Source organism: Anoplolepis gracilipes, chromosome 17, assembly GCF_047496725.1.
Source record: "Anoplolepis gracilipes chromosome 17, ASM4749672v1, whole genome shotgun sequence".
Taxonomy (NCBI): domain Eukaryota; kingdom Metazoa; phylum Arthropoda; class Insecta; order Hymenoptera; family Formicidae; genus Anoplolepis; species Anoplolepis gracilipes.
In genome coordinates this window covers 9,474,394-9,499,634 of record NC_132986.1, presented here as the reverse complement: position 1 = coordinate 9,499,634, position 25,241 = coordinate 9,474,394, and the positions used below count along the sequence as shown (strand labels likewise).

Below are 25,241 nucleotides of genomic sequence, written 5' to 3'. Positions count from 1 at the left end.
GCAGGAAAGCTGCGTATGCAAGCGCACGGGAATGTTTAAGACAATGAGCAGTTAGTACGGAGTTAGGTGAAAGCACGCCAATCATCTTCGATGAGGAATCTTAGCGTACTCCCTCAGCCATGAACAAACAATGGCGCGACCAATTACCCGACAATCAGACCCGCCGTTTGATCTTTCAGATCGTTCTCTCTCAGCAGGCATCTGATAAAGTCACCGCCACCGCCACCGCCACCGCCACGCGAGATTGAACTTTGGCGAACGAGCAAGTTTGCGGATAAAAGCGGCGAGAGGTGAAAGCATATACATACAGCGGCGGGAAGCATCGAGGATGTTAACGTAATCCCCGAGCCGTAAACAAACAAACCAGCCAATTACCGGGTGTAATATGATGATCTACGCGGAACGCGGACGCAGCTTCCTATAGGCGAGCCTTGTTGATCCGACGTTTAGAATTTCGAATGGCAGCTGCGGGAATTTAAATTCTCGGGAGAAACTAGATGCCTTCAGAGATCATCGGACCGTTACATCTCTACATTATTATCTCTATAGGTTATTACATTCTCGAGATGTACGACATGTCCGGATTGTTGTGTTGAATTCTTACATCTTTTATAACCGTGTTATATTCTGTTATATCCTGGCAATATATAATATAGGATCCTTAAATCTTAGATTTAATAAATTCTCCAATGTAATTAAACTTGTAAATTGAAATTCTTCCTTCACTTCTTACAATTCTTTCCAATTCTATATTTCTCTCTATTCTCTTTTTAAAATTATTTCTCTGAGCTATGTGTTATATCGATCCGATTCACCGAAGACAAAAGGATGAAAAAATAAACTCTCTTAAATTAAATCAATTTCACTGATTAAAGCAGCGATGAAAAATTTCACCAAAAACACATTTTGTTCTTCCATCTCATGTATGTATGTAATTTTGCAATTTTTCTCGATTTATTTTAAATTGCTTTTTGAGAGAAGCTTCCAGACATACATAGGTATATATTTGCGATAAACAACACGTTTGTTTAACACTACAGTATTATAAATTCAGAATTATATATATATATATATATATATATATATATATATATATATATATATATATATATATATATATATATATTATATTTTTTACTTTTAAGATGTAACAAAATTCACAAGGAATAAGCAAGACTCTTGATCAAACTTATTTCTTTAAAATATATATTGCTATAAATTTATTTCATATATATATATATATAATTATATTTGATTATAGTCTGATTTGCAATGTTATAACTGACAAGAAAATCAGTGACTATTCAGTGTATTTTCAGTGATAATACACTGATTCCATTTAAGAGAGTACGTTATATTTATACGACGTGACATTAATTATTTATCGCGCAGCATCACATGGTGACGAGAAATTCCAGAGCGGGAGGATTAAGCGACGTACGTTTATTGCGACATATGGCCGGGAATACTTATCGCGCGTTTATCGCGATTCGCCTGCCTCTCCGACGTGATGTAGTAATGTCGCGCATTAATTAGAAATATTTGTACCTCTCTTTCGTTTCCGTTCGTTGATTTAACGCAACGTTTATCTCTCGCGCGCTGCTACCGTTTTATTAGCACTCTCTGCTCGCTCTCTTATCTCGGATTAGTCGGACGTTTCGCGAGAATATCACATCATTGCGTCTCGCGTCTGGCAAAACGACATTTGCTAAGGAGAATATCTATTTAAAATAGCAAACATTCTATTTATATTATATATATAATACCGGATTATGTCTTTCAGTAATATTTCTGTAAATATTAATGAAACTTTAAATGTGTTTGCCGAGGAAATAGCGAAATAATAAATTATCTAACAATGTGGAGATTATAATGGCAATAGTATAATGTATAATAGCATATTTAAGAAAGTCTCTGAGATTATGGAAATTATACAGTATAAAACACTCGACAATCTTAAGCAAAAATTAAAACATTTAATATGATATAAGAAAGATTATAATTACAATAAGAGCAACTACTTTTAATTCTGTTGCCATCATCTTCTCTGATGTTTATAATCATCCTTTAATGTATCCTTTAATCGCTATCGCGTTTATATATACGTTTAAAACATTCTAAAGCTCTATGAGACACACGCCACATCCTATGTATGCAATATGCAACGTATCTCTCGGCGCGAAGATTAACCCTTTCAGATGGATCGTTGAATCTTGAGAGTGCAAATCTCTCTGCGGCCTCTCGCGCTCACCCTTCTCGGTAATCTCTTGGTTAGGTAATATCTCTGGTAATCCCTTTTGATAATCTACGAAGACCCGAGGGAGAAACGGTGAGCTATGCGCGCGATATTAAATATCAAACTCTCGCCCGAGGCCAGACACTTCGCAGGCTGGTTGTTCCCTTCTCGCCTTCATCCGAAGACGAAGGTGCAAGGTGCAAGGTGCAAGGTGCAACGCGCAACGCCAGTCGACCTTACGACCTTGGCAGTCACGAGGCAGTCACGACGCGAGCGTAGTCGGCACGTATAGCGCACGCTGACGCGTAGCTCTGTATCAAACATACAGGCAACACATAAGCCACGAGGAATACCGTTTCCCGCATCTCGCACGCCACAATACAGGGCATCTGGCCGAGTCCTTATCGCAGAATAGAATCTCTCTGACATCTGGATTTATTTCCAAATTATTTGTCAAACGTACGACGAAAAAATTTCCATTAATAATGTATTTTTTATTTTAAATTAAATTTTTTATTCAGCCTGCGCTAGGAACGCGATTCTTTTGATGAAAGAGAGAATTTTTGCCGAACAATAGATCCTATATAACATATCTTTCATGCGCGTTAAGTTTACGAAATAGATGAACTTACGTAAAGATTGTGGAAACTGAAGACTTACGTAAGGACATTTAGAGCTACAGATGTGCGTGGTCATCTAATTCTCACATTACATACGTTTTCACAATTACTCAAGCTAGATATAAATGGATAGATAGATGCAATTCAAATATATATAATCTGATATAAGTCTCCGATTCCATATTAATTCAATGGCAAATAGAAACATGCTTTCAAGAGACTCAACGTATCTCTACACATCTTAACCTCGATATCTTTCGGCGAAAGCAACTTTATCTCTCTCCCGGTAGATTCACCGGTATCACCGGCCCAGCGAAACAAGAGCCGGACGTGTGTGCATCGCGCGCGCGCGCGCGCGCAACATCCATACAACGGATTTATTCCCAACGACACGACCGAGGGCCTTCTTCGCATCGCGCGAGCAGGGAGCCTAAGCATCGTTTTCACCGAGTCGCGCCAGTCGGATAACACCAGTGGAAATCGTCGCTTTCGCCTTTTGCGTCGATAGTGGAGCCGGGCTGCTGTCTCTCCTGTTTCTCTTTTGCGTCGCCCCCGCCTGGCCCCCTTTCTCACCGTGCGTTCCCCGATCGGCTCCCCGTTATCGTACCCTGTCGAAAGTCGGTCTGCGGGATCGGCAGGTGGTCATTGTCGGCCTCGCGGCCGAGCGCATGCTCGGATGAATCTGAATTTCTAATTGTCGCCAATGGCGCCGTTAATTAAGTGGGGACCGAAACGAAAGCGAGCGAGCGAACGAGCCGGGCTTGATTAAGGCGATGAAAAGTCACGCTTACTCACGATCCGCCAATTTTTCGCGCGCGAACCGGCAGTTCTCTCCGGTACGGCGAGATAAGTCCGGGATATCGTTATCGGTGATATCGCGAGCTGCACCGGATTAAATTGCGCTCGTTAGCAAGTAACGCCACCCACCCGCGCTTCAGTCTCGGCCGTCTACATACGTCTACATGTGTGTGCGCGCGCGCGCGTGACATTTTAATCGAAAATTAATTTGATATTTCCTAATGTACATTTCTGTATCTCACTAATTAATATTATAATATTCTATTGCAGAGACATTACTTGGAAATTGATATTCATGACGTGTGAAATTTCGATGCTCTCATTTGAATGTTGAAAACTTCTACTAAGGCTAAATTACGAAAGAGCGAAAGTTTCAAATTTTAAAATGTCACAAAAAATATACATCGTTTTATTTTTTTTAATGTAAAAAAAATTTAATACACACAACTCACTTTGAAGTAAGAGAAAAAAAAAATGAATCGTATAATTAAATTATAGTTAAAGTGAATTATGTAATTAAATTAAGAGCGAAATTAAAGTTTTAAAAAGTTTACAACTATCGAGACATTATTCTTTTACAAAATGAGTATAATCGTAAATTTAACTTTTTTGAATTTCCAATCAAAAATGTTATAACAATTTTTTATATCCATAGAGGAAGAAAGATAAAGAGGAATGTATTATATATATTTACATAATAAAAAATTCTAATTTCTTAAGCGCAACAGAATCGGAATCATTCCGCGGAGAGATTCTCCGAGCTTAGGAGGTTTCGATTTCTCAGATGAAATACGCAAATTGAGATCCGGACTCAGGGACGAACCAATATAGTCCTCGAGCGACGTAGTCCCCCACGCGTCGCAACGTCGTCGTGACGATAAATCGACGACATCGAGGCATCGTTTTACCTGTACAGCCGGATCATTTGTCTTCGGGGAAGATGCCGAAGAGGAACGTCAGCGAGAAAGACGGCGGGGTTGTCCGGGGTGGGGTCGGATGTAAAGGATGCAAGAAGGTAATATGAGAGCCTACGGGGAATTCTCTAGCGCTTAGAGACTTAAATGACTCGCGACGAACCTCGGAAATCTTAAACCCGATCAGATTTTCAACCTAAATCTTGTACTTGCTATCATCTCGTAATGTCACGTGAAAAAAGTTTCACGCGACTTTTTCACATGATATCACCTATGATATACCGTACGGTTCAAAGATTGGTTCCTTCATAATTCAGATACAAGATATTAAATAAAACTGTCTTATAAAATTGGAAAAAAAAAAAAAAAAAAAAAAAAAACTTTTTTTAAATTCAACAATATATTGGCATACATTTGTGTATGTTTCTGACACTTCTCTTTGTATCAGAGAGATACAAAGACGTGTACAAAATAAACATTTATTTAGTATGCTATTTTCTCTTTTTATTTTTTCTCTTATACTAAAAAAAAGAAACGTTTTGTCATAAAATAATTTTAAAAGGTAAATCCTCAAAATGCACGCTATATGTTTTATTATTATTATTATTATATGTTATTATGTTATATTATTGTATTATTATTATGTTTATATATATGTATATTAGCACTGCTTTTACAGTAATCTGATATTAAAATCTTGGCAAAATTTCTACATGTTTAAAAATTTAAAACTTGCAAATCTCGCGAGATATTCGACCCTTCTTACTGGTTCTTACTGGATTGCTCCTACTCGCTGCTGCCCTTTCTTTTTGCATTTTTCCGTGGAGGTGCGAGCGATCGTGCCGTCATCACGAGGGAATGCATACATCAGGGATCTGGGGGAGCCGTATTTTATTTCTGTATCGCGGCCCGAGAGAGACCGACGAACACGAAACCTTGGCCCGAATCGCTAGTTATTCGGTCGGCGGCAAATTCACTTAACGAAGCTCGCTAAATTCGCTCTCGCGATTCGCGAAATTGTTCGGTCGATTTTTTGCCGAAAATCGACGACCGTGACATCCTCCGAGGACTCGTGGTTGGCTCGCGTAAGACAATACATTAACAAGCTATTTTCAGATCTAGTCAGCATTCAAATTGCAAATATTACATAGGAAAAGTTGAAAAAAAAAAAAAAAATATATATATATATATATATATATATATATAAAAATATATATATAAGAATTATTTGGATTTATAGACATATACAGCAATAAATATATAATTATATATAAAAATAACTCTGTTTCTTAGAAAAGATGAAATCACTTACCCTCGATGACCATTGATGATTCACGAAGACAGGAAAGAGACGGTGGAACAGTGGGATTCGACGAGGGAAGACTTGTGATGAGGAGACTTGTGGCGAGATAAGTTGTGATGAAGTGATTTGTGACGAGGTGGCTTGTGACGAGGTGGCTTATGACGAGGTTTAACAAAAGACGCTCCTTTATTATTATCTTCTCTCGATAACAAGTGACTAGCACTTCGAATACAGCGATCGACATCTGCCTGGAATCGAATTACGCACTCACACATTAGATGCTAATTTCAAGTGGAATGTATCGTGAAAAAGGTAGATAACGCACTCCGTTGAGTCTTTCCTCTTTTGAGGAAGCCTCTGTGAAAAAGCCCATTTTACGGTTTTTTTTTCGCTGAAAGCTGACGCACTAAAAGGGGATCACACGATTCATTGCTCATTAACTATCCGTCATTTCTTAAGTATAAAATAGAATTTTCTCTTCGTTAAAAACACTCATGGTTGTTAAGCGTGTCAGCTGTTGGCAAAAAAACACCGTATAATAGGACGAAAGGCACTGAAAGTATTTATGAATTGTGAATCTTAAAAGTCGATCGTAAGTCTCTATGCTTGTCGTAGAAAAAAAAAGAAGATTTATAAAACATCGCGCATGCGCGATTTTTTAGAGCTTAGCAAAAAGGCGAACGACCAACATTTTCTATGATATACATTCGACGAGACCCGCGATGATCGATCCCGTCAGTCACAAACATGGCAGTCATTCAAACGATCGTCAATATTATTTAACCCATTAAAAGCCATTATTTTTTTATTTCTTTTTTTTATATATAAAAGACAAAATATAGATTGTGATGAAATAAGAAATTTGAAAAAAAAAAAAAAAAAAAAAAAAAAACACTTTTAATTATGTGCTCAATTAAATACATTGGCCATTAAAATTGCAACATTATACATATACATTTATGTATATATATATAATTATTCTTATTATTAGTCACGATTTTTGTATCTTTGATTGCTAATAATAAAATCCAATAAACAAATGAGTTTTAATGGGTTCAACATTCTAACATCCGTACTCATTATTTCTCTTCTCGTATGTAAATCTTAACGATTATTCAAGTCTGCAAGACTTTCCGCAGAGTATGATGAGCGAAAATGCGCGCTATTTACACTTAGGCTACTTTCTTTAGGAACATTAAAAGTCATCGAATCAATCACGCCTGACGATAAAGATATTAAAGTCGCTCTTCAACGAACCGTTTGCGAACATCTTTTAGAAATAATTAGGGCGGTAGGCAGAAAATCGAATCGAATCATGATCTTTTCCACTTACAATTAGTGGAAATATCAAAATTTGAAAGACTCATGGGTTTCTTTTTGGAAGCATTAAAAAAAAAAAAAAGAAAAAGTTAACTCTAAACAGTATAAAATTTTTGCATCCGCGCGAAAGAGGGAGAGAGAAACAAAAATTAAATCTGAAATTGTTATCAATGGCAAAATAATTGATTGCAAAAATATGGAAACGCAAAAATTGCCAATCAAAACAACGTGTAGACATTTTTTTAGAGAGTTTAGAAGATTTATAAATATAATGAAAAGAAATAAATATACGAAAGTTCTGTTTTATACTGTTTACAGTTAATAACATAATAACTTAGATACCGAGTGATGTGCAAGTGTTATTAATCGTTCAAATTATAAAATTTGCACTCGCGGCAATGGTTTCAAGACAATTTGCAACTGAGAAAATCACTTTCGATAAATCATCTTAAAGATTACCCCGTTCAGGAACAACTTGCCAGTCACTTGTAATCACTGTAAAACGCTATAGCATTATTTAAAAAAAAGTACCTTTATACACACATCAAGCACGAACAATTTCTGGATCCCACGTTGGATTCGCTTCTCTCGTGTGAGAATCCAAAACGTAAACACCAAAAGCGGAATCACATTCGTGAGCATCACGCGAACGTCCTCTTTCGACACTTGAAAATAGTCTTCTTAAAGAATGATGTCGCCCTCCAGTAAATAGAATCTTCTCGGAGCCTAGATCTTCCGGCTGTCATATGTCGAAGAGCCTTAGACATTTTTATTAAATTCACACGCTTCAGACTTCCAAGGCATCTCATATATTAGATCCTACGCGTCTCGATCTCGCGCCAGAAAATCAGTCTTACATCCTCGGAGTTTTAGATCCCGAACGCTTGAGGACCTCGGGAAACTGTTTGACTGTTACTCTAGTGAATGCATTTTTTTTTTTTTTTTTTTTCTCTCCATCAAAACCCTTCGTAAAAACTTACTCTCTTGTCAAAAGAAGCTTTTAAAATTGAGAACAATTTCTGATTTCGGTGGCTTTCCTTCAAAATTCCGGAAAGCATGAAGGGGGATTCTTTGTCGTTGCCGAGGATCTCGTCAGCGATTGGAGTAGACGTTGCTGCTGAGGACGACGATGTCGGTCCTTCTGCCCGGCTCGTCTCGTCCACCGAGAAGGAGGGCGCATAGAAGGCGTCATATACTTAAGGACGGCCTCTTCTTACGGTCCTTGGTGGTATTCTTGCCAAAGATCGTCCCGAGGACTCTCGAGACCGAGTGTACTCCCAGTTTCCGGCGAATCGGCAACGCTCGCAGGAGCTGAACCGATCTCGCCTCCCGCAGGAGCGCTTGAAAGGCCAATGCCGCCCCCGCGGGACTCTCGGCGGCGCTTACTTCGTAAAACTGACATCCATGCGCCAAAGACAACTGTTGCCCTTCATCCACGCACACTTCTCTGCAACAGAAATGTTCATCGATCCCCCTTTAACATTTCCTATGATAAATTATATCATATTTACAATGTCTAATTTAAGAAGAAGCCGAAATATCAACATTATAAGTTTAAAATATTTAGAATATTAACCCTTACTCCGTATTGTTATTTTTGCCACCTTCTAACTGTACAGGTGGGTCAACGTATTTTCGTTAAGTTTATTAATATGTAAAAGTGTTTTAAAAAATCTGAAAAAATGTATATACCTTCTTTGAACATTCTAAATAAAGACTAAAATAATAAATTTGAAAAATAATTTACTTAAATATATTATTTTATGATTATTTGTTTTCGAGAAATTGACGTTGTCAGAAAAATCACAGACAAAAATCGATCCATCAGTACGGAATAAAAGGGTTAATACTTTGATGTCTAACATTTAATGGCATTGTATTTACTTAGAATAATGAAAAAGTTCTTTCTAAATCTTACAATCACAGTTTCTTTAAACTTTTCTTTTGTCAGATAATAGACTTGACTTTTTACGCGTATAACAGGTATATCTTTTATTATATTAATAATGATTATCAAGATTTTAAAATAGATTTTGCAGACTTAAAATTATATATATTTAAAGCCATATACATTATTTTAAAAATTATGAATACTTTATCTTTGAATTTTCATCTTGTAATCTTGTAACTTTGAAATAGTAAAGTTTTGACATTTATGACATATCGTATATATTTTCTCCTTTGTAACAGACTAGATATTCGCAACACACTTGTCAGTTGTATGAGGATAGCCATCTCGCATGATTCACGGGAGTGGTTTATGTCGCGGAACACTCGAATCATGTGTTGAAACATCGATCGGAAGCGGCGGAAACGCGGACCGGATGCTGCGGGCGTTCGCAGATTTATATCACGGCGGACATTGCGCTTTTGCAAGTCAATGGAATCGTCCAAGGCTCGAATTAAATCTTTGCAAAGTGGCAGAAACGTACTGAATTGACGACGGATGCTACGAGTTTGGCAAACACCAGACATTGCTTGGAGAGAGGTGATTGAACGGCGACATAAAGACCGGACGTTTATGAGAGGAAGCAAAGCCATTGGAATTTCGCCAGGATGAGATCGCCTGACATCGCAGGATATTTATGATATTAGGGTTAATAAATGCCTTGCTAAAAGTCTAGTACATATTTTTGTACATTTATAATTGCGCGCTATATCATATTTATAAATTTATATACCATACATGTGATATATATATATATATATATATATTTTCATTGTTGAAAATTGAGAATAGTTTAAAAATTAAACTTATAAATTTTAGCAATATATGAAAATTTTGTAACTTTGAGATTTTATGGATGTTTCAGAATCAAATTTATCTTCGAATAATTAAGGATTAATATGCCGACCGCAGGGTGCATTTTAATGGGCACAAAAAGTGCGTACGAAACTTTCGTGAATCTCTGAATACGAAGGAAGAGAAGGAAGGGATTCTTGTGTATTTCCAGCGTAAGGAACGCGCCTCTGCGTGGGGCAGAGGAACTATGATATTTATGGAGACAATTAAATTCGCAGGAACACATGATCCTCACGAAGAAGGGCGTCGCCGCGAGACATAAAGGACACGTGGGAGGGCGCTCGATTAGACGCGATCGCAAGCTCGATGGTCCAACCACGGCTGTTAATCTGTTTTTTTTTTTTTTTATTTTATACGAGTGACAATCCGGCGTTGCTTTACGAGCGGCAGGCATTTAGTTTCCATCATTCCTGCGTTCTTCCTTAATTCGAGAGAGATATCTGTCATGTGTTCCACGTCAATACTTAATTGTGAATTATAGATCGTAAGAATAACAGATACGTACTAAAGAAAAAAACGATAAAATTTTTAGAAGAAAGTTATATATAGTTTATATATAGTTTCAAATATAGTCATAAATTAAAAGGTTTAAAAAATCGAGATTTTAATAATATAAATTTTGGAAAAAAAAAAAAAGAAAAGTTTAAAATATAAAAATTTCGAGGATTTCAAAATATCATAAAGATTAAAAGTCCTGAGAAACTTAAAAAGAAAAAGCATTTTAAAACGGAAGTATCTCTTCCTAAACCTGTCTATCGCAGCCTCGCTGCGAGAGATTGTCGGTAATGATATTTCGAGATTTGCGTTATCGATGCGCAATATTTGCGACTGAACGGCGGCTCTCAGGATGTATCTAAAGCGGCGAAAACTCGTTCTCAGAAAGCGGTTTCACCAGCCCTGCAGCGGACTTCGCTCTAATCTTTATGAACTCCATTAAGACGACGAGCGTGGCTACCGGATAGAAGTACGATGTTCTCTCGTCACGTGAATCAATCTTCCGAATTCGTTTTTCGTGCGTTTTTCAAATCGTCATTTAAAAATTCTCACAAGTTTTTTTTACCACTTATTTAAAGTTGCTACTATTTTTTTTTAAGTTGTTAATATTTTTTTTAAGCAATTCATATGCTCTAAATCCTAAATTTAACACTGGTTAACATTAAAGCTTTAAAATTTTGGTATTAAAAATTTTTTTTAATTTTAGAATTTTTTTAGAAAAAACTTTGTAATTTTTTAGTTATATTTTTATCATTTTAATCATTATTTTTGATAAATCATAAGAGAAGAGAAGAGAGAGAGAGAGAGAGAGAGAGAGAGAGAGAGAGAGAGAGAGAGAAAGAAAGAGTCTCTTTCTTTATGACAACTAAATCTGTTTTTATCAAGTTTTGAAAGTCTCATATATAGAACGATGTCACACCCGGTAGGATTAATTTAAAGCTGATCATTTTCCCTACATGCGACACGTAAGTAAAGGCGTTTGTAAATTATGACTCATCTTATAAAGCGATAAAGAGAGAAAGAGAGAGACAGAGAGAGAGATATATCTCGAATAATTCCGGTTTAATTAAATTTCTCAGCGATAATCGTGACAGTTACGAAGAGCGTGTATCTCTTGCATGCCATCAAAATGCCAGTTACGTAAATCGAATCGCTCTTTTCCCGCCAGCAATGTTGCCGTGGCTGTCGCCGATCGACGACCAATCGCTTGCAACATCGGCGGATTTGTGACATTTTATTTGTGTGACATTTTTGTTATTCGCTCGTGGCTATCGAGACATCTCGCCATCTTTTCCCTTTGTTAGCTCTCTGCGAAATTCTCAACGATTCCACGACATTTTATATACTTTGATCACGCTCGTATGCGCTCCGTAAAACTTGCTCGACCCTTGCCTCGTAATCCTCGTTGTCTAAAGGTTGACTCGAAGTTAAAAGGCTAAAATGTCGAGAGTATATCTGTCAAATTCTATTGTATCTCTATCTCGATACAATCTGCCCATTTTTTTTTTTGCGATATTTGACATTTAAGAAAAAAAGAGAGAAGATGTAATTCTTAGATTACTAAATTTTAAAAATCAATCTATTTTGTAATTTGAGATATTCCAAACTTTGTAGTAATAAATATGTAGAGCTTTCTTTAACTTTACCAGAACCTTTACTAAAATTTTATACTAAACTAGAAATATCAATATTTTGGAACTGTGGAAAAAATAAAGCCAAGTTCTAATTACTATATATTTATCACCGATATATATAATTATACATTTTATTTCTTTACCTTAAATTAATTTTTTGGCTAGATCAAGAGAAGATCAAGTATCAATGTATAAGAGATAGAGCGTCTTTGAATTCCTTCATGGATATACTCCCGACACCTTCGTCGAAACATCCTGTTCAGTAGTATCGCGTGTAATTGTAATGTTGTCGTCGTTACTAGATCATCGATGAGATTTCTTCTGGTATGCAAAGCTCCCATAAAGGAGGCGTAAGGACGAGAAGGTAGCTCGTAAGGCGAGAAAAGGAGCGTATCTTCGTTAACGACAATCCGCATTCCTGCGAGAATCGCGCGGAAAATTCCTCTTCGTTCGATGAGAGAAAAGAATAACGAGTGAATCTCTGTTCATTTACGTATTTCTTCCGCGATTAAAACGATGAACGCGTCATTTTCGCGATGTAATGAGCGATGAAAATAAGTTATCAGTAAAAGATGATAAACCAAAATGTAGATTATTTTTATCAATTATAAATATATTCAAAATAAAAAAGAAAAAAATAGATTAGAGAATTATTAATCTCTCAAGTATTTTCATATTAACGTAAAATTATAATCTGAAGCTAGTTTATTTTTTTAATAATATATATATTTTACTAATAGAAAAATAGAGATTTTTTTCGTTCGATAAAATTAGATCATAATGTTATTTAAAATTATATAGTTGAATGTAAGATTTAAATAAAATCAAACATGAGATATAAAAATTTATATTTTGTTTAAAAAAAAAAAACGATCTACTCTGAAATTATCGATGTGACAAATTGACGAGATACATCTAGGAAAATTCGAAATTTATCTATTAGACACGCATTGGGTTGTCCTATTAATGTATACATATATTTATTATCCTCGACACACGAAAAGCCGTGCCAATCCGACAAGGTTAATGAGCTGCCGCCGCCAATCTTTATTCAAGTTACAAATAAAAACGTGCGCGTACTAGTATTTCCTAGCTTTCTCCCGCCGGAATCACGCAACGCAATGATGCACTTTGAGCGATTTGTTGCATAAAATGCGACAAGATGTATTGATACCTAAGAAACTGCATGTAAGCCACACCTGTTTGTTGCCCGCGCGTCTTTCAGACAGCTACATTTTCCTCGTCAATAAGTTTCATCGATAAGTTTCGTTTTATACACATAGAATGGAAAATTATGTCCTGCCAAACGCGCGCGAGAAATGATAAATTGCTTTATCAAGACCGTTCTCGCATCTCGTATTTTATCATCAATTACAAGACTATTTCGTTAAATTATATAAAGTTATCAATAAAATTAATAGCTTCCTTGTGACTTTCTCCCTTATAAATTTTACAGTAGAAATGTATAAATTACGAATTTCTTAAATTTCTTACATTCTTTTCATTCTTGTATTTAAACCGTTGATTCATTTTTAATTCAATATCTTGCGAAATTTACATATGTAAGAAACACGATAAGTAAAATCGAGAGGAAGCTTACATAACAACTTGATATACTCGCGTCCTACGCGGTTCTCTTTAATCGGCAAATATCTATTAGTATGCGTGTAACACCCACTTATCTATATCTACATATTTATATGTCAAACCGCCGGATTCTCGACGCCGATATATGAAACACGACACGTGACAGCTATAGCATAGACCGCAGATGCCACCGATTCGCAACACACCCGGTAGTGGTCGAATCGTTCGACGTTCATCTAGAAACCGTTCGCATGATATTTTGCCTCGCCAGATCTGTTTACCTGTCCAAGTCACCTGACCGACTTGGATGAGTTTCGCTCGCCAGAGTTGACGTACCAGTCGGCCGATTAACTTACTCCGTCATCGTCTTCACCGATCCAATGTTCAGTTCATTGAACTGGTTTTTGCGAAAACAAGTGCTGCGCTAACAAAAAAAAATATGTGCGCATCGCAAAAAATCCGATCTCAAATAAGAGGACGATATAAAAAAATGTTAAAGTGATCAAAATTCACCAAAGTTCTCTCCGAATGAGTTTAGATAATTTCAACAATTCGCAAAGATATGAATAAAATATGCGAGAGAAAAAAAAAAAAAAAAGAGATGAATAATAATAATAATAATATTATAATAAATCAGATCTTATGGAAGATTAAAATAAATTCAAATTACTCTCGACTGCAAAGGGGGCAACAAAATTGGAACAACTTAATAAAACCCCGAATGAACACCGCAGAGAGGCATCGTTTGGAAACCGCGAATCGCGTGGCGCACGCGAAATCTCACCTCGTCTAGGAAAGGAACGAACACTGGCGAAGGTCCTGTTACTCGCCAGATGGAAAGTGAACTGCGAGGAGTGCGAGGATTAATAGGCCGGACACATATATGTATAGGTACATATGGCAAATCGCGCGTATGCGATCGTAAGCGCGACGGTGGAAAAAAAAAAAAAAAAAAAAAAAAAAAGAAAAAAAAACCAGAACGATCGAATAATCGACGATCCGCCGAGGGCGATACATGAAGTCGGCGATCGGAGATCGCGCGATGCGAAATGATATTGTAATTCTTGCGCCATTTAAGCGACTCTCATACACGATCTGTATCGGGATATCGAACGAGCTTCGCGGCAAATAAATAGATAAATCTCTATTTGGAAAATAAATTTCTAAGGCACCGTATTTATCAAATGTATGTTTAGTGCTAAATAAAATCTGGGAGATGAAAAATTTGTATTTCTACGACAGATTTCTTTAATCAAATCAAGTTTCTATGATATTCGATATTTTTTTTCATCAACTTCAATATTAAAATTGAGGAAATTATTATATTTTCTTGATGCATTGAATTTAAGAAGAAAAATTATCATTAATCGATGAGATATTTCAAATAGTGACAGAAGGGTATCCGTCGTGTGAAGACCCCTTAAGACGCCAATCCGACAAGTGTGCCAGGCTTGCGAGGCCGCGGTTAAAAATGGGCCACGTATAAGCACGGACATTATTTACGAATAAAAGTCTCTTCTTCATCTTTTTTTTTTTAATTTTATTGTCACGGGAAATTTATTCGGTAGTATATACATTGTATCACGGTCATGTAATCTATTATTCAACAACAAAGTGAAATGTATTTATATAATCGAATCCTATACGGTCTATATTTAACTTATATCAATAAATTAAAACTTGTATAAGAAATAATTAATTATTTGCAATATATTAAAAATAATCATCGACTGTAATGCGATTAACGAGGCGCAAGAGACCACAATTAAAAAAATATTTTTCGCGCTGATGAAGTGATGAAGAATTACTGCCGCATTGATTTATCAATAATTACCGTCTTTCATGCCCGGAGTGAACGCATGATGCGCAGTTTATTTGATCGTATATCAGTACTTGAAGATTATCATCGGACGTTACACGAAGGCACACGCCCGCCTCTTACGAAACCGTTAATCATATTTGTAACAATGTGATTTATGCTTACCGAGCATGGTCCAGATCTCTCTTGTTGCCGAGGAGGAGGGCAGTGAAGTAGGATGGTAGGCGTAGATCAGCGAGTTGCTTGAGAAGTCCGCGAGCTTCCTGAAAGCTCCGCTTACATGTCACACTGTAGACAACGACGAAGGCCTCGCCCCATCGTATGTGCGAGTACAGGCAACCATTCTCCTGAAACAATCGCAACAGGACGACCGATTATTATGACAGTCAAGAATCGAGAATCGGATTTAATTTGACATATCTCCATTCGAATCTGTAGATATCTTATGGTACATTTACATGCGGGACATTCTATGTAGATGGTATCGTTAAATAGAAATCGATCTTAGATTCGAAATCCTTTCGCGCTCTAAAGCAAGATCGAAAGTTTATATAGGAGAGATGTATTATTAAATTAAAGACCTTACAAGTTTAATACATTCGTAGAACTTTACAACTTTCGTATCTCAAAATATCTACAGTTTTCGGAAAGAGAGAGAGAGAGAGAGAGAGAGAGAGGCAAGGAGAGCATTTATCTCAGGCTACATCTATTTATATATGCGAATAAAATTTTAATGACTATGAGATAAAGTGTGCTGAAGACGAAAGCGCGCCGAAAATTCGCTGCGCGTTGATTCTTCAACTTGCGTCCGTAAATCTCAGCCATCACTTAAACTGTCGCACATCCGGCGAGAGACTGAATTTTATAGACCGAGATAAACATATACCCTGAGGTGGTAAGGGATCGTGTTTACGGGCGTTATTTACGATTAAATCTGTCGAATTAACATTGCGTGTAACGTGCTCGTAAATAAACGCCACAGGAATTCCGACAACGGCGAATACGCACCTTGCAGCAACGCAATATTGTAACGTTTTAAAAATTGTTGATATCTCCCGCCGTAAAAAGGGAACATTGAAGTTGATTGCATCGTATCAAAAATTACGCGTTTACGCATATGAAAATTTTTATATTTAACGAGTTTGAATCGTGATTTATGCAGTCTGAAATTTATGAATCTCATTTAAATGTTAAAATTATACATTTCCGAAAATCTTTTAAATTTTCTGTGTGAGACTTTTCGAAGGTTTAAAGTTATCAAACTTTAATTTTACAATGTAGTTGTAAAATTACAAAACGTCCCAATATTATTATTATTATTAATATCTATTATGCTAAAGTTATATATATATATATATATATATATATAATTATTCAAAGTAAGACAAATAATTAAATTAAAACTGCTACATTTTAGATATTTAGATATTTAATATTACTTATTTACTAATTTTGCATAATTAATTAATCAGCTAAAAAGCAACAATTGATATATATTATAAAATTATTTTGTTCAAATTTATATGTATAATTATTTATCTCTATCCAAAGTAAAATTTGAAAAACTACTTAAAAAACAATTATACGTATTAAAACGTTTATGAAATATGATAAATAAAAGTGTAATTTTTAAATAAATAATCTAAATAATTAATATAAACCTTAAGCGCATTGAAATATTTTATATATATTGATATAAAAGTATTAATTGCCATAAATACATTTTTTAATTTTTAAAATACGTATTATACTACGTATGGACTAACGCGTGGACTTAGCTAAGACACTACCGGTGTCTCTTGATACGTAATTAAATTATCTAAAATATGTTATACAAGTGTACATGTATATAAAATCTATATACATGCATCATGCTTATATGTTCCTTGAATCAAGTAGTCATAATTGCGATATTCTTACGTGTAGTTTATCATAAGAGTTAATCAATTATATTAACAATTGCTAATTATAAAGATTATACGCATACCTATTGTCCTTCGAATGTCGCCGTACATATGACAAGAGCAACAGCGCGCTACGTCTGTAAAGGTCGAGCGCCGAACACTGTGTGACGATGTAAGATAACAAATTCCTTATGCCTATAAAATAATATACGTAGGTATGTCGAATATCCTTTGAAAAAATAGTGACGCGTCCTTGTTTGTATCCTTGGTATGCGTGACGTAGGAAGACACGGCGTAGGACATAGTGGGGGAAGGCAAGTGGGGGAATGGACCGCCGCGTCGCGCAGAAAGCAGAGAGCCGAAAAAATTATTATTGTTCAGCCAACGCTCGCGCGAGAGTTAACAAGTACGTATTCGACATACATATGTCGTTTATATCAATAAAGTTTTTCTACCTCATTGTCAGTAGCTTTCGATATACGATCTATCTGATTGTTTTGTAAAACTATAGTTTTACTTACAACACCTTTCGTTCTCGAGTTTCAAATTAATTTGATTAATAAATGAGTGTATTACAATTTTTCGCTTCATCATTCGATCCTGCGATTCGTATTATCTCAATCTGAAAATGATTAATATATTACATCACATCTCAATCCGCGACAAAATTCAAAGTGCGAAAAAGCATCTAAGGTATATTTAAAGATTATTATTAGAGAAATATGTATCGCCCGTGATAAAATAATAAAATTAATAGTTAATAATATTAAATGGAAATCGCGAGAAGTATTGCTATGATATATTCGAAATAAAAGATTCATTTTCAGATTAAACGTATAATAATATACAAATTACAGAATCGGATACTTCGAGTAGCGAAAAGAATCATGATACATTATTGAGTAGTTACGATACCTATATATCACGATATATCGTCAATTAAATTTAAAGTCAATTTAAAATTTAAAGAATAAAATTATATATTCCGTTAAATGAATTTGTCATATAAATGCTTTAACATCTTTAAAAAAGGCTCGTATTTGCTTTAATATCATTACCTAGACTTTTCTAAGAAAATGCGCGCGAATCAAAATTTATCATGCATTTTTTTAAAATCTCTCTTCTTATATGAGAATTTTAAACGAGGACCAAATCTGTCGCGTAACCTCGATCGCGTAGACGTCATTGACGTAAACGTAAAACATTGGCAGGCGTGCATCTGTCGCATCGTGTGAGACATGACTCGAACCTCCTCGCTCATAAATATTTATTGACCGATTGTATTCGAAGCAATTGAACGCGGTGCCAAAATTGCATTCACGCGTGTCATATGAATGCAGCAGGGTTGCACAACGCCGCCGACGTGATCCCATCCAGTTATGAAATAATGCAGAACTTTTTTTTTTTGCTTAAATAACTCTTTAATACACTTTACATCATAAAAATGCACCGCGATTATTCATTAACGATAATTCATCACGTTTCGTCGTGATTAAGTATACATACATAAGATAAATAAGCCCCTATATGTAACAATTCAATTTACGTTTAATTTTGCTTATAAATAGACTTTTATATCCAATTTAATTTTGATTGATAAATATTTAAAATATCTTTTACCTACGAAATAACATTAGAATTAAATTTACATATTTATGATGAAATTCAATATAAATTGAATTAAAGACTCACATGAATTTTCTTATCTTAATTTATATAAACAACACAATTTACAATAAAAATTATTAAATAAATTAAAATAAATTAAAATCCATTTATAAACGTAACTCTCATTTAACAATAAGTTAGATGAAAGATACGCAAAATTAAATATTAATTAAATTAACTGTGTATTAATAAAATCAAAATTAAAGTTTTGGATTTTATAACACATTTTGCAAAAATTTGGAGAGTTATTAAGGTGAGTGGTATTAGGTAGATAAAAATACATACAGTCGTAAACTGTATATTTCGACCGGCGGTCTTTTAAATAACGCGACAGTTAACAGGACACCCGATAGAAACGATCGTCCTGTTCATTCCGAATCGATTCAAGTGGGCGAGAACCGCGCGCTTTAACACCCACGCGATCTCGCTGGATAAGCAGCGAAGCCGCTTCAACGACAAAGTTATGTCTCCTTCGTGTTCGTGGCGCAGATAACAATCCCAAAGGTTATTCTTTACGAATAGCGCCAATATTATCGGCTAATAATGCCCCCCGATTAGAAGAGCGCATATTCAGCGTAAACGGTATACCGAGATCAGTGGATCCCCAGGTATCTGAAACCTTGAATTCCAGCATCATGATTCACGCTTATGGTTCGTGGAAAAAATATTTGCGAAGAATACCCTGCCTCGTTTGACCCTTGGTTGTGCAACACGAAGTAAAGTAACATTCTTAAAATTTTATTATCACCTGTCCAGTAAAAATCTTTGATATGGAAGAATTCATTATTGACAGGCAAGGAGTTGGATTCAAAATTATATCTTATTTGTAATATTTTTGTAAAAATAAAAAAAAAAAAAAAAAAAAAAGGATTTTACTCTCGGAATTTGGTTTTATGCAGAATAAAAATTTTAAATTAACGCACGTCTAGTAGCACTCACTAAAATAGGATGAATTTTTGTTTAATTTTATATTTATTTCAACGTGTATTTTTCACACATATTTTTCTCAAAGAGTCGCATATATATTTCCGAGTAATGTTTTCGCTTTTCCTACAACTACTTCCTACTAATCGTTCCAACGGTATGAATCAAGAGACAATGAACGTGTCTCAAGGTGTAGGATCTTTTCTTCGCGCGACAATGCATGTTTCCACGAAAGCGACACCAACTAATCCGACGCCGCGGGATCCCGCGTTATTACCTGGCCATTGACAATGAGTTACAGTGTTATTACTCGTAGTTTTACAACGATAGAGTTCCTACCGGGTTCGCCCCTAGAAAGCTAGAGGTAGAAGGAGAGAGAACTAACAGTAATTTATGGCCGATGAAACGAGCGACGACCACCCCGAGTGGAGAAGAGTGAAAAGTAATGATATTGTAATAAACTGAATTATTGCTCTAACATTCTGAAATTGCGCGCTGTAATCGGGGATGTACGTACATACATACGTGGGAAAGATTGACGAATATGCGATTGTAAAATAAATGCGGACAAGCTGGAAACATGTATTTAATTACGGCATTTAGTTGCATTCTTCTTAATACGAGTACAAAATAATAACGTCATTAACTTTTCTGTCGTTCGACGTCAATTCGACTTTTATTTATCTCACAAACGTTTCGCCCATCGTACATAAATATTACTACTTTAAGTATCGCGCACCTCATCCTTCCTTTTGTTTTCCGATAATGGTAACTGTTATTTTCGAAGAAACAAGGAAAGCTGTACGCCAATGCTAGCCACTTCGAAAGATACTCGGGATATATATATTGACATTTATGCGGTTCTTGTTTGCACATGTGTACCGTGGAGAAATTAAGATAAGCCGACAATGGAATTTCAATGTCGATCCGAAACTTCGTCATCGAGAACGAAACCGAGTGTCGTTCGTCGACATACCGCGAGTGTAACGGGCTTGTAGAATCATTTTTAGAAATTTCCAACAATCACGAGAATGACGCAAATTAATTGAGGCGAAGAAAGATAAAAATAATTAAATTAAGACGTGTATACACATTCCAGAGAAGAGAGTTCGATATTTTTAATTCGCTTTAATTAGGCTTGATATTTTTTAATTCAATGAGAATTTCAATTAAGGATCGAATTTATAATAAAATTAATTAAATAAAAACATTTTACAATCACACACAGCCAGACAATTTTAAAAATAATCTTCATATAAATTCATATAAATTCTCTAAAATAATATCAGTCAAATCAAGAAAGATTAAAATCATCTACTCGATATTGATAAAACATTTATGATTATTTTCAAAAGTAAATATCTAAAATATATGATTTCAATATGAATAAAAAGTATAATAAAATACAGATAAGAGAGATTCAAAGTGTAGGATTGAGACAAAAATGCCGATCAAACATTGCCGACCAGCATCCGGTACCAGGTACCATACAGATCCCAAACACAGCGTCGTTACATTCGCGGTCTCTTCGATCCTTCTCCTCCTCCTCCTCCTAACCTCGTGCTTCATTCCCGGGGGCAAGAAGGGCACGCGCTTAATTATCAATTATCTACCGGCCCTCCCACGAAAAGCAATCGCAATTACGAGCCGGTCACGAGGCCACCACCCAGAGGGACCAGCCACAGCGGATTCGCCTTCTTTCTTCCTTTTTCCCTCCCTCCGCTCCCACCCTCTCACTCGGAGATTTATTTCGTACGTGCACGCGGATGAAGAACAATGCGAGAATTGGGGAAGTGTGTCACCAGGCTGCTGGCACTCTTCATATTCGCGAGGCGGAACACACCTGGGCACCACGCGGCGCTCAGCATCCCGGAGCGGAGCGGATTGGTCTCTCCGAGAGACGAGGCGGTATATGATTGATACTTTATTGCGGTTCCGCGCAACATTGACCCGTAAACCATATGTAGATTGTAAGAAATGAGACACGCGAAAATGACAATAAAACAAAACGAGATAAGTGAGTGAGAAGGAGACAGAAGGAGGGAGAAGGGGAGGCGGAGAAAAAAAATTAATCTACCAAAAGTAGAACGTCCGCGCGATCGGTACGAGATGAAGTACGATTGATACTTTATTGCGGTCCGAGGCATTGACCCATATATCGAAATTATAGACTGAATAATCGTATGTAGATTATAAAAATTCAACGTACGACCGGTTGCAATGACTAACGTCAGTTGGCGGGCACGGTCGTGCATGGTTAATCAACTTTCCTTTCTCTAGCGAGACATCGAAATGGAATTAATTGATCGGGAGAGATGGAAAAGAATAAGGAGAAAAATATAAAGTGCGTTTTAAAAATATCATTTCATATACAATACATTATATGTACATAATAAAGAAGTAAAACGATAGCGACATGACTGACATGTTGACACGATTGTCAGGTTGAATTGTTTCTAAAGTACATACAGGTATATTTAATTATTTATTATAAAGCGATTAATTGTTGAGAATCAATTATGCAATATGGTATGTATATTTATTGCCTCGATAAATCTTAATAACTACAATTGTAGTTGTATCTCTGATTCGCCAGTATTACCGAAAGAAAAGACTACGAGACGAGAAAATATAGTAAGACGATCAGCTGACGCGAGAATATTTGTGGAACCGCGCGCGTTAGTAATGATATAAATCGGTTTTATAAATGGTTTCGGTAGAGCCTTATCTCGCCGGTCGGAGATTTACGTGACGAGGAACAATGCACGATGGAAGTATTAATCGTGGCGGTCGACGAGGTCGAAAGCCAACCGAGTTGAAAGCCAGTCAGCAGCCATCTACCCATTTGTTGCTCGACTTCCTACCTACGTGGCTGATTCCGTTGGAGAGCGCCTACCTGAACTCCCGTGCCCTTGTTAAGCCGGGTTATTATTATACCCGCGTGGAGAGAGAACACCTACCGCGATTCTCGTGATCGATATTGCAACTCCAAGAGAGTCCCTCTCGGAAGCCAAGCGGAAATTCTACGAAACCCGACTCGAGCCAGGAACGATCAACTCGGCATGCCAGTTATGCAGCAAAGTGCGATTATTATTGCAACTCTGAAGCTTGATGTGATTAAAGAACCTACGATATATATGTCCGACAGTCTTTAAATGTCTTTAAAACATTTGCGATCCGAAGAGAAACTCGAATAATTTTAATTATTAAATCGATATCTCTGAGTTCTTACAATTTAATGGATAAAATATATATTTATATATTATACATATATTGTTGGAGTTTTAAAATTCCAGATTATTGAAAGATGATTAAAATTTTTTTTCGAACCTTCAGAGTTATACATTTAAGGATATTAATGTACGCGTATGCTACGCGTTAAGATCGAAATTTAATCTTGAGAATTAAAATTAAAATAAATCATTTCATCGCGTATCATGAATCGTCCTTTCTCGGATGTAAATAGGACTTAAGAGTGCATTCACGCCATTTATCTTGACGGCCGTGTCAGTGGAGGCCTACCAGATACCATAGAAGGTAACGAGAATCCAGTAAATAAAATTATCGCCGACGCTTAACGCGGCGTCATGCCGAAAAGCATGTACGCTTACATGAAATCGATAGCAATTAAAATACGATCGATATTAACTTGTCTGTAGCTTAAACGAAGAAAAAAATCGCGAGACGTCTTATCATATTTTTTCAATGAAATATATTCTAATTTGAATAGTAAAAAATAAATTATACGGTTCTAATTCAGAGTTTATCTCGTGTAAACTAACGCTCGATAGATGACGTCTGAGATTAATTAAGTTCAGATTCGCGGAGACACGACAGCAAGGAATGATAGCAAGAAACGTTGGAGGCATCCGGGGAAGGATTTATAGCCGCTTCTCGCGAGTCTTGTGAACGCGAATTAAGGCGCGTGCCACTGTCACTGTGGCCAATGTGCCTGTGACAGTCCGCCCGGCGACTGTCTTCGTTAGTAATTGACATCACGATCCACGTGCCGGTTCGTCAGACATACATATATACACACACACACACACACACACACACACACACACACACACATATACATATATCGGGACTGGCTGTAGAGACTGCAAAAAGAACCTCATCGGTTTTCTTCTCGACTTGTCGTGCGACGCGTGCCTAAAGCGCCATTTTGCACATCGCTAATTGCTATCGGCAAAACCACACGTCGTGTTTTCTAAGAAAAACCATACGAGAAATAACGACCAGATCTTAGAATGAGCGTCGCCGAATTCTTTCGATGACGCTCTTTGTTGAACCGGATGCTTCGCGAATTCCATTTATTTTGCGAATGAAAATGCGATTATAGATTGTCCGATTGTCCATAATTCACACATTAAATCAATTGTATGTTTAGCATAATTAAGATCTTAAGACAAAGAAAACAGAAAAGAAACATGAAATAAATTTTACAAGTAAATAACTTGCGAAATCTATCTATAAATCATCAATTTTTTTTTAAACAATTTTTCTTTTATTTTAATTTAATTTAATTTCTTCCTTCTGTGTCTTTTTGTATTCGCCGTTTGTTCCGCGCGCCCGAAACATTTTCGCTACAGTTTCTTCCTTTTTCGATCTTATTGCGTGTTTAATGAGATGGATCGGGACTGCCCATCGCATTAGAACGGTATTCGTCATTAACATGACGCGTAAGACGGTCAAAGGTACGCACGCTAAACTGGCACGAGCGGCTGCAAGCACGTAAACTCTCGCGTGAACATAAGCGTCGTGTTCATAGACGTCGGTATCGAGGGGCCAGGAAAAGAGATATTTGGTAATTAAAGAAAAAAGGTTAGACAACTTTTCCCCAAAACATATTTCATCTTTAAAAATATAATGACGATATTATTCACGTTATAAAAAAAAGTATGTTGTTTTAGAAAATAATGTAAATTTTCCAATATAATGCTTCTGATTTTACTCATAAATTGACGAATAATACGGAATTCACTTGCACACTACGACTATGACTAAATTTCAAATTTTATAGCAATTTAATATGCAATTAATGAAGACCGGTCATGATAAAAAATCACATAAACACGTCACATATATAACATATATTTATGATAAAATATATTAGATATACTTTACTTTAACATTAATCTTTAATTATGGAAATTTGCTTATCTTATCTCATATGTTTTGACAAAGTTTGACCTATGTTAATTTATATATAA

General features: G+C 36.0%; 2 protein-coding genes across 4 annotated transcripts in view; both read right to left on the bottom strand.

Moving 5' to 3' along the window:
* LOC140675408 (uncharacterized) overlaps positions 1–25,241 on the bottom strand; it is a 150,105-nt gene that overhangs the window by 98,631 nt on the left and 26,233 nt on the right. For 2 of the 3 annotated variants that reach the window (XM_072909866.1, XM_072909867.1), the window contains exon 1: positions 5,881–6,115. The exons of the other annotated variant lie outside the window; for it this stretch is intronic. In XM_072909866.1, the coding sequence (XP_072765967.1) occupies positions 5,881–6,115 (235 nt within the window). Of the gene's footprint in view, positions 1–5,880; positions 6,116–25,241 lie in introns of those variants that run through there. 3 annotated transcript variants of the gene reach the window in all.
* The window catches only part of LOC140675407 (ras-related and estrogen-regulated growth inhibitor), a 38,214-nt gene continuing 19,011 nt past the window's right edge, over positions 6,039–25,241 (bottom strand). The window contains exons 5-6 of the mRNA XM_072909864.1: positions 15,695–15,876; positions 6,039–8,638 (exon numbers count right to left, since the gene is read on the bottom strand). Of these exons, the coding sequence (XP_072765965.1) occupies positions 8,380–8,638; positions 15,695–15,876 (441 nt within the window). The 3' untranslated portion in view covers positions 6,039–8,379. The remainder of the gene's footprint in view (positions 8,639–15,694; positions 15,877–25,241) is intronic.